This window comes from Mercenaria mercenaria, unplaced genomic scaffold (genome assembly GCF_021730395.1).
Source record: "Mercenaria mercenaria strain notata unplaced genomic scaffold, MADL_Memer_1 contig_3720, whole genome shotgun sequence".
In the NCBI taxonomy this organism is placed as follows: Eukaryota; Metazoa; Mollusca; class Bivalvia; order Venerida; family Veneridae; genus Mercenaria; species Mercenaria mercenaria.
In genome coordinates this window covers 5,905-17,541 of record NW_026461887.1, presented here as the reverse complement: position 1 = coordinate 17,541, position 11,637 = coordinate 5,905, and the positions used below count along the sequence as shown (strand labels likewise).

The following is an 11,637-nucleotide window of genomic DNA, read 5'->3' as shown; positions in this document are numbered from 1 at the left end:
TTCTAAGGCGGTGCCCTACTGTTCGTTTTGTCCTAGTATGTTTGCTTTGTGTGAGTATGTTTGTGTATGTTGGTCGTGTGCGCGTTCGCGTACTTAATTAAAGTTTGGGAGGCTGCGTTTTTGGAACGTGGCTTTCCCGGTTTCATATTGGGAAACCAAATGTGTAACCTCATTAAGTAAAGTCTTTACTTACTTACTTACTTACTATATTCATCCTTGTGTTTTTAAGATAATATTTCTAAAATGTTCAGCTTTAAACCTTGAAAATATTACAACAACGGCTGCATAAGTGAGATTAACATTGTTTCGGGACGAGTTTATTGATCAGTTAGAGCCAGGCGAAGTAGCAGACATATTTTTAGAGTATGAAGAATTTTCGGTCGACGAATATGAGGAAATAATGGCAGAGAATATTCAAAGGGCTAAGTCAAAATGCATACATCGACTGTTGATGCAACCAGAACATACACATAGAGGATATACAGTGTTGATGCAGGCACTCAAAGAAACTGACAGATTGTACCTTTTAGATCTATTTCAACAAGGACATGAGACAAATCAACTTTCTGGTAATATTTTCTACGATTCTCTATCAGTTATATTCGATAAAATGATTATTTACATAATATTAAAAGGGTTATTGTTTGTGATAGAATTTGTATGAAATTTGACACGTATTGATGAAACAAGCTGAGAGTATGAGTCAGTCTCTCTCAAAAGTCTAATATTGTCCTATTTTTAATTTCAGCATCTCGACAAAAATGTCCAGTTAATGTGAGGTCAAATAAAGTGGTGAAAAAGGAAACTAAAAGAACGACTAAAATATTAAAAGGTACGAAATTAAATTTCTGTAGCAAATGGATTCAAAAGTGTTGATAACAATTGTTGCGAGATGCCTCTTATCAGTATATATGTATGTTGATAAGATTTAGTTTCCGCATACCCTATACATCATACCTTAAATATTTAGACCCAGTTACATTCGAATCACTATTTCGACCCAACGATGAGCCGTCATAATTAAATACTTTAGGTGATGGAAAAATATACATTAATCTTTCATGAATTCCTAGAAAAAAAGTTATCTATCTAGTGGGACGATAACCCTAATATTATAAAGCTCTAAATTATGGAAAATACACAGGCCAAGTAACGCTCTTAAATGGTCATTGTACTTGGAAGCTTGATTTCGTCATGAGTATTGTCCGCTCATAAACTACAGTTAGACAGAAGCCTATAAATACGAGACAAACGCTAAGAAGAAATCAGAATATGCCGGGCTGCCGACCGGTCAACATCAATGAAAACTAAGTAAAGCAATATAGTACCAAATATTAGTGGGTCCTTACTGAAAACACTGTGTTCCGTTTTAGGGCCTATATGATATGATCTTGACACCTGGTAGTATTTTGGTGGACCCTACGTAAGATATTCACCTCGGGCATTGCATTTGTTGTGAATCACCGTACAACAGGGTCAGTGCTGCTCATCGATTAAATTGGGACAGATTAATGTTGTCTTCCATACCACTGTGGTGGGAGATATATTGAGTTACTCCTGTCTGTGTGTGTCCGTCCGTCCGTCAGTCTGTCACAAAACTTATCGGCGCTCTAAGTCAAATATTTCTCATCCGATCTTCACCAAACCCGAAAAAATATGTTTGCCAATAAGTCCTCTGCCAATGTTCGATAACTAGCCAAATCGGTTAAGGCACTTCGAAATCATGGCCCTTCAATTACCGAAAATACTGATGCCAGTGATACAGATCTTGGTGCATAGTTGACTCAGATACATAATGGAGAAGAAATGCCAATTTAGATGATTAGGCTGTTGAGGGAGATCAACGCTTTTCTTAAAAGCAGTTCTAGTTTACATTGATTTTTGTTCATTTTCAACTATTTTCTATTCATAAGTTTTACAATCAGTCGCCAAAGAAGCGTACAGACAAGTTATATCATATTTTTATAAACTGAGCTGGACAGTGCATGCTACACAATGATAAGAAGAACAGATATCTAAATTAATTTAGTTGTACAAAACAGTAACTATTATATTATAATGATATCGATATTAATTTACATTTTTCAGAAAGTGACCAATGTCAGCTCCTTCTCAAAATTCAAAGCAACGAAGAAATAAAGCGATTGGAAGTTGATATAACACAAGAAATGAATGCGTGTGTGATGATGATATCACGTAACGATGAACTTGTAATAGAAAGAGCATTGAAACGCGAGGGTAGACGATTTGTACGAGGGGGCGTAGCCCCCGAGTATAAATCGTTTACCCGAGAGTTTTAATGTTCTTTCTGTTTTGTATCATAGCCATCCATATATGGTAGTTGTAGGCGTTCCACATTGCCATATACAGCAGTTCAGTGAGTACTTAAAATCCTTGCTTTACAAATGTGTAAAGCCCAGATAAAATAAACCAATGCTAGAGGAGCAGAAAATCAATAAATACGCTGTCTACTGTTCCAGACACGCTGGCATACTTTTCTTTCCAACAGTGCGGTAACGTAGCGTGCGGGTATTAAATACCTGCACACTTTTAGTTACCGCACCCTGTACTCAGAGTATACGAATTACCTGCACCAAATTTGTTAAGAAAAAACACCGAGCTATGATACAAGTTCTAGATAAAGAATGTCTAATTACAAAAGTTGAAGCAGGAAGTATTATTATAACACTGAAAGGCTGTGGGCAATATTCCTTACGACGATTGTTTGCCAAAGGCGTTCAGGGTCCAGTAACAAACATATTGCGTCATATATTCCTTCTTCCAAATATAAGAAAATTAATCCCTATAAACGGATTAGAATTTGAGTTGACATTAAAATGTCTTCCACCAGAGCAGCATACAGGTATTGGTCTTTCAGTTGTTAAATGTAAGCTGTTTATGACTGTTTTAAAGATATACCAGCATTTGTTCTTTTACGTGATCCGAAAAGGTAGATAACAATAGATAAAAAGCAGATTTGTGTGTACGACACTTCGCACAGTTTTCGTAAGTTTAAATGTTTTTACAAACAATACCCTTTTATCCCCCTAAATATTATATACAGAAAAACCAAAACACACACAAACTCTCTCTCTCTCTCTCTCTCTCTCACACACACACACACACATGCACGCACGCACGCACGCACACACACACACACACACACATTTTTAGTAGAGAGAATTTATGCGAAGTAATCACCGCGGCAATACACCAGACCAATTATGACCAAGCGTCTAGCAGTACAAACGAGCGTACCACACGTTCGCACTGGTTCAACATTTGCATATATACTCAAATCTTTATTAACATGACTCACAAATCAGCAGTGACATTTTGGTCTTTTAACTGATTTGGACCAAAGAAGCAATATTTTCTCTCTTTGAAAGTTAACTGGATCTCATATGTATATATAAAAGTTCAATTGCCAGGAAACAGCAGCAGAAGCCTACTGAGTTTTTTTCTATAATCCTAATATTTAAAAATTAAAATTATTGGAAAAAAATCAGAAGTCTACTGATGTTATTGCCAGGCTATTGAACTCTTATAATTTATTCCTGCACAATGATTTTACTGACTTTTTATATTATAAAAACATAATTTGATTTTTGATTGTATATAATATAAAGGTGGATTAATGAAAAAATGTTTGTAAAAGTCGTTCAGAAAATGGCATCACACCTTCACTTCTTTTCAACATTTTCATCCAATGGAGACAGAAAATTGATTTATATTAACTTCTTGAACATGATCATAGTATTCTAGTTATTTATTTTGTTATATATGCAATTTAGAAAGGAAAAGTAATTCAGACCTCGTCATTACACATATGGAATTTCTTCTGGAGGAGTTGGATGCTTTGAGCTTTCTTACGACGTTAAAGGAAAAGGCATCACTTACAGACGAAGAGGTAAAGACAATTTTGAGCACTAAACCAATGTCACGTAAGACTAGGACAAAGGCAATGCTTGAAAAACTTCTTGAAAAAGATACGGTTGATGACTTCGTTGATGTTCTAAAGAAAAAGAAAACGTATGTTTGGCAGCATGTCTTCCAGGCTGTCGACAGTGAGTTCTATTTTCCTATTGTATGTTAATATACTTAGATAGATTGATTAAAATTTATTTTCCTTATAAGAATAATGTGGAGTCCAATATTCTTTGCTCTTTCCTCCAGCGGGTTAAGACTTGGAGACATTCTGAATGAGTGACTGTAAACATAGCACCCAAAGTATTAATGCAAACCTGATATGTATTTCATAGCAGATTATTGTTTTTTGTTATTATAATTCTACAAACTTTCTGACTGTAATGTATTTCACTAGTGAAAAAAAGATCATGTGTTCAACTTCCATCGGATACGGAACAAAATTCAACGATTGGAATACTTGCTTTAGTTGTGACATTAAATATTAATGTCAGAATTGACGTAATACTGGCGTCTCAAACGTTCCATGCATCAAAAAGTACATCGTTTCAAACGAGTTTTCAATGATTGTCTATTTGCCTGAAATTTTAGGGAGTTATGTCTGATACATTAGAAATATGTTTTATATAATAAAATATGGTAATTAAAACTGTCTATTGATCTGCATTTGGCTCTCGAGGATATTGCATGGCCGAGTCAAACTCGATTCAAGTGCCACATGAGATGCAGGTGTGGCATATTCTACTTCTGACAAATATAACATTTCAGATCAAGGTACTGTTGTAATAATCCTTTAATATAGAAAACCAAAATGCAAAATATAGCCTTTCACATTTTTAAAGTATTAAACGTACCTGCAAATTCAATTGTTTGCATTCTTCTTGTTACAGAGCGTTTACTTATTCCTACCAACGCTGTCGCAAAATCATACAATGAGTTGGTGGACAATATGTGTCCAAAGCTTATATCTGAAGAATGCTGCACAACTACATTTATCCTATCGGATTTAGATAGTTCTTGGAGCAGAGAGAGACAAGCCAGATACGTCTTGCAGCAAGTTCTTAAACAAGACTTCGACACAAAGCTTCACTTTGTCAGTATCATTTTCTTGTATGACCATATTCCTCCCGAGATTACGTCTAAGGCAACCAAACGTATGCAAAAGTCAGGTAATTTAACATTAATTAAATTATGCTTTTATTTGCTTTCGAAATAATCAGTTTTAGCAGAAATATATCTTTTACCTATACGAGCTATATGTGAGATGCTGAAACAGGAAATCGTGAAACAAATGCCAACGCATTGTAGAAAGAGAGATTTGAGCACGAAAAACAGTTCCTTTCATTGTAACAGCTAATTTCTTATATTTTCTTATTTATCACAGACGGGTTTTCAAATTGTAAGATATATTAGTATGCAGTGAATAGGTGTATTAATATATAGGATATTTTATATAACCAGTTGGGTGAAAATTTATTCACTTTATAGGATATTCTGATGTTAGTAGTTGCGTTATTTACTTCATATGATATCCTATATATTAAGCTGTCGAGTTACTCGCTTTAAATGATATTCTCAAGTAAGCATTAAAATTGCGGCTGGTAAATTGAGAACTACTCTTTCTTCAGCTGTAATGTATACTTTTATGCCATAAATGGAGTTTGGGCATTTATGGAATAAAAAAAACCCATCCCGCACCTGATTAACTCCCCCAGCAAGCGTATTCTTCTGTTTTGGAGTGAAAAAGGGTATTTCACGTATGCAACATTGGGTCTAACTCCACAATGAGTTGACATCAAGGAGTTCAGGGCTTTGATGGCTGTGTCGGTCGGTTAATAAAAAGAACACAAGCCTAATGTAAATAGACTATATCAGTTATTTTAAAAGTCATCAGGTATGTGAAATTAATATACATCATTGATATATGGAGGCAAAAATTATTCGCAAATCATGGTTAAAATGCAATAAATGTCCATGGACTTAGAACCTTTGTTGCATAACTCCATAGACTTAAAACCCTTGTTACATAAAAATAATGGACAAAAACAAGATTTTTTTTGTTATAAAAATGATATATATAGTGCAAAATACACGAAACTGTGTAATGTGATTCTTTAAATAGTATACAATCTACAACTACAATTATTTTGGAAAATATCATATTTCACAAAATTTTTACAAAAATGCGTTTTCCCAACATTTTTACTAAATGGAGATAGGTAAGGACCCCTTCAATTATTTTAGTTTTGATTGTCAGTTGTCATCTTAAGTGTTTATTATCAGATATTTTTTTAAAAGTTACAGCACCCAGAAAAGCTGGCCAGAAAACTGATCAGAGACCAAAAATTCAACCTACTGAGATTTTTGTTGGAGATTTCGTTGTGTCTACAAATGAAAGAAAAGGTATTTTTTATTTTTGTATTTTAAAGATACGCCTTAAGTTTAATGTTATCAATAACACATAAAAATATCGCAGTTCTAGTTTTAATATAAGAAGTTGACATTTCAGGAAAGAAGCCCGTAAAAGCATACTGTAACAGTCCACTCAATCCAATTTCATTTACAAGGTCTATTACACGTCGACTGGAGAAAACTACTAGAAAAGACAAAGCCGGACAAGATACGACTTTCTGCTAGTGACGTATCTAAATCTCGAATTAATGCTAATTTGAGGATGAATCATGAACGCTTTGGAAATGGACAGAATTGCAAATCTTGAAATATACTTTGCTTAAAAATACAGTATATAGGAAGTAGATTGGTCACCATTATATTGTGTTAATCTACCATGCTAGATTTATTTCACATTTAGTTGGGTTGTCGTCATTTTCCTTGAAAATGATGCATAGCCGTTCGGTTTGAATATTTTAGAATGCAAACTATGTCTTTTTGGCTGATACCATTTAAAGTTATTTTATTTACATTGCTGTGTCTTCCTATCTCAACATTCAGTAATGTGTATGACTTTCTTTTGATATTTCTACTTATTATATACCTATTTAAATTCTGTCAAAATACAGATTGTATTTCACAAGGAAATATGAATAGTCTGAAAAAAATCCCGTATTGTACCTCCGTACTATATATTGCCGTACTACTTTCATTAAATATGCATGAGCTGACACGGTTATATAAATAGCGCACACAAAAACGTCACCCATTTCATTTTTACATCAACAAATATTTAAGATTTCGTTCGATTACAAATAGGCAAACAAAAGGTGGAGGTATATAATAAAACAGTCATTACAACTGTAGATTGATCTGGGATTTTGTATCCTGCTCTCGTGGATTTTACAAGGACTGATCACACTTGGCGTATGCGCACCTCGTGAGACCCAATCTTGCAAAATCCACTCGAGCCGAATACAAAATCCCAGATCGGGCTACTTTTATAATAACCTTATTTTATGAAATTATGATTTTTGCTGCTTTGTTGTTATGGTATTCATAAATGGTATATCGTAAATGGATGTATTTGTATTGATCTCGCAAAGTGAAATGCAATGAATTCTATTTCAGTCATTATATTATAAAGACTACCTGGCTGAATATTTCACGATTTTAATTTTATCTTTAAGTTTTTTCACATAAAGGTATAGATTGATGTTGATCTTTATATCTGAAACTATCATTGAGAATATATTGTGTGAGGTCAAATGTATCAAACGTATCTCTTTATTTCAAAAGTGACGTTTTCAGATCTTATATACCTTACTCATGGAAAACCCGTACTTGTCTACCGTACTTAGATGGTCATGATTTTTGCGTTTTAAATATATAATAGTACGGCCTTTTATAAGTAATTTAAAATTTATTGTCAGCTTTGGAGGACACATTTTAAGAATGTCAGATTCATGTCAGGTTCATAACTTTACCATTCATGAACGGATTTCAAAACCACTTTGCCCAAAGATTTTCCACAACGACGTGTGGCATGCAAAACCCATCCCCTGTCTTAAAGGCCCAGGTCACACTTAAAAGTCAAAGATGTTAGGTCAATTCTTTGTATTGTCAATAACTTCATTTTTCGTGCATGGATATTCAAGAAAATAGGCACAAACAATCAACAGAAAAACTGATTTGTCTCATGTAAGGCCAAGACCTCTAGCTCGAGGTCAAGGTTAAATTTAGAGATCAAACCTGTTTGGTACTTTTTGTCTGGTATGTAATTTGTTTGTGCATGGATATATATTTAAATAATTTGGAATAGATCTAACTATTGACCGTTACAAGACAATTGGTCATTTGCATTACCAAGACCCCTCTTGCGATCCCTCTTGTAAAGGGCAAGGTCACAGACACCCTTAACTTACTTTTTTGTATTGAAATGAAATTGTTATTAAATTAAACAATTAGAAAAAATGATTGTTGTCTCAAGAGACTGACTTTGTAAATACAATACTTTTTTTATGTAACAAAGGTATCAAGCTTTTTAAGTTCCTTTCGTGTATTAATGTACAAAATTTGAATGGAGTTTGCCAAACTATTGTTTATTGTTAAGTTTATGTTTGTTTATTTTTTTGTTTGTTTGTTTGTTGTTTTTTTGTTGTTGTTGTTGTTTTGGTTATGTGCTAGTTTTACGACCCTGTGCTCATTATTCATGCGTATCTGCATTTATGTTTGTTTTGTTTAATAAAAGTCACATCAGCAATTGTATCGCCATTACATTTTTTAGATAAACTAGTTTTATTACAGCTTTTTACCTATTCCGGTGTGTTTTAACCCAGCAGCGATGACCACCTATGGACAAGGATCAGCTTGCTTCAGCAAGCATGTTCTATATTACGAAGATTTGATTGTAAAATAAAATAGTTATTCATGCGTCACCAAATCTGACATCTCGAGACAGCCAATAGCAGTGAAATAAAGCATCCAAACTCAAATAAAAATATTCGTAGGATGCTAGGATATTATTCAGACACGGTTTCAAATATCAAATGAGTCTCAAACTGGTCCAGCAGGTGCGTAGCTGCCTTTACGCAGATACGCAGCTGCATAGTGAAAATATGACAAGCATACACAATTAAATTGGCTAATCTTTCTGGTTGCAATAAAAAGTCTATATCATGCAATGGAGATTGCTTCATACGCAATCATTGCTTACTTCATATTTATTCTGAACTCCGGTTATAGCGAACGAACTCATCGGGACAAAATGTGTACCAACATGTTCCTTAGGGCATTATTTATATAGCAAACTAATTTATATAATTAATTGATTTCACGATCGTTCACAATTCACTAATTGACCAATTGTCGTATAGTTTGTAGTTTTGTAACAATTTATGTACAGTTTTTGCAATTTATTTCGTTTTTGTTTTTATTTTCGTTTTTATTTTCTAATAATCCTGAACATGTGAAATATTACAATCTTGCGCCGTCTATGCAAGCTTTTATAATAAAACTATGGACTATATTCATAGTCGTTACTCAAACTCACACTTGACGCAAACTTTGGTAAGTACCACTGAAGTAGGCCTTGAGTAGAACTTACGGGAGTCTGAGAGGAGATCGAATGTCATATTCATAGCTCCCACTGATTTTAACTTCCGGAAGGAAAGCTCGAATAATGGTTTCATTGTAAAGATTATAACGGTTTATATGAAAATAACATCAAAGGTATGCAAAAGTGCTGATCGATATTTTTGTAGTCGGAAGTTGTCATCTTATTGCATATCTTTTTTGTTCTTCCATTCGTCCATTTGTTTTATAATACATCCTTCCGTCTGAACGTATATTTACATATTCAGGTGGCTATAGGAACAATAGGTAACAGTATATTTTCTTTGATGTCATTCATTCCGTAAGCTTGTATTTGGCTTTTTTTTTCTTTTTGTGGCTAAAAGGACAATAGACAGAACAAATGAGTAGCCGCATAAATATCCATACTTCCGTCCGTCAGCAAGTCTAGTTATCTGCATTAGTAGAATGAACTTTATAGTTAAAAGTACACGAGTTTAATTTCCGCTGAAATTGAACTTTATTACAACTGAATTATATTCGTGCCATTAAACTTGGTATTTCCCGAAAGCTAGACTAGCTCCTAGACTATGATATATCTTTTTACATTTTTATGATTGAATGTAGTGGACTGAGACAGTCTTTATCCTATGTCCAATCATCTGTGAAAATCTCTAGAATAGACTTACTTTTGTCTCTTTGAAATTGAATTAGATAAAAAAGGGGAAAAGATGTAGATATTTCGATAATTACAAACATATCATTTAAAAAATAAATGTTTCTAATATCATTAAAAAATGACAGTTGATAAATATAAGTCTTCTCTATTGCATAAAAATTGAGTGAGTGTTCATATTTTTCAGTATGAATTAGCCGATATCTAGGCTTGTGAAATGTATATATTTTGTTACTACGACGTGCATTTCTTGGAGTGACTGATGAGCCCCGTTAGGCTTGATTTCGTAGATGTTATATTTAATTTCCTAATCTATTTTTAATCGGTTGCACCAATTTACTATTGATTTTTTTTTTTTTCGTTTTCGTCGTCCTCATCAAAATGTATTAAAAATAACATAATAATTTTATATATTTTTTCCAAAATACCTTACACAAATATGTACTTTCGCTTTAAATACATATACGTCACTCTGTTACCTTCACTTTAGTTACATATTGTAAATTTATCATCTAAACTTGCATTATGATACCTTGAGAAACACTCAAGTGTCCCCAGGACCTCACTCAACAATCACTCACTCTCGGGAGTTGACTCGGCTATGACTCACCTTTATGAATACATATCGAATCTTTCCTGAATGAAGATGTGAGCGTGAGACAATTTATTTGAGTGTACTCAATGAGTTTGAGTACTGTCTATGAATATAGGCCTAGAATATAATGTAAAAAATGAAGAAAAAATGTTGGCTTTCTTGCCTAAAAGAAATTTCGAATAGGACATTTTGTATATTAATTATCAAGTTATTTTCAGACATCATAGAACATCTGATATATCTTATCTTTCTACTTAAATGTATAAAATTGTCAATTATTCCATGGTCACATTGTTGTAGAAGATAAAATCCTATAGAAATCAAATAATTACACTCAATTAGATCCTACGCTATTGCCCAGGTATGACACCGGCACAAGTCGTACGATTTTACAGTTTTTGACATCCAATTCACAGTGAGATAAATATCTTCTTTCTTTACTATTGTTTTTATTATTGTTGATTGCATATTTTTCAATGGCCTAATAGATAACTAAATTATATGTATTATATTTCAGAAGACCTTAAACAACATTCTTAAAAATTATCAGATCAAGATTTCAGTGTAATACTGGATTTTAGTTGAATATTTGTTTTGTAAATCAGTATGTTAGTAAAATATTTTCCCAGCCTTGTATGAAACTTACAGCCTAATAATAATTCTATGTTATTTTAATGTACATTTTAATACTGGGACATGGAAACATTTTCATTAAATCTGATAATTTCTATAACCATGTTTAATTATATAACCATTTTGTTTCATATAGATCAAAGAAGGGGAAGGGCTAAAATAGGGACATATTAAACTGTTCCTTATAATCGAAAATTTACCGAAAATTCATTATTACTATGTTCGTTATATCTGAAGTTATCTGTATACATTAATTTCGCTAGCGTAAAATCACGATTGCGAAGCACGAGATCGCAATGGCGAAGGGCGAAATGTGAATTTTTCGTAACTTCGCGCTTCGCCA

General features: G+C 33.3%; 1 protein-coding gene across 1 annotated transcript; it reads left to right on the top strand.

Annotated features, from left to right (window-relative positions):
* Positions 1–2,526: 2,526 nt before the first annotated feature.
* Positions 2,527–9,335, top strand: LOC128546198 (uncharacterized). The gene is made up of 5 exons (XM_053534477.1): positions 2,527–2,863; positions 3,795–4,067; positions 4,818–5,096; positions 6,232–6,330; positions 6,437–9,335. Exons 1-5 carry the CDS (start codon positions 2,623–2,625, stop codon positions 6,562–6,564), a joined length of 1,020 nt encoding a protein of 339 aa, XP_053390452.1. The 5' UTR covers positions 2,527–2,622; the 3' UTR covers positions 6,565–9,335.
* The last annotated feature ends 2,302 nt before the right edge of the window (positions 9,336–11,637 follow it).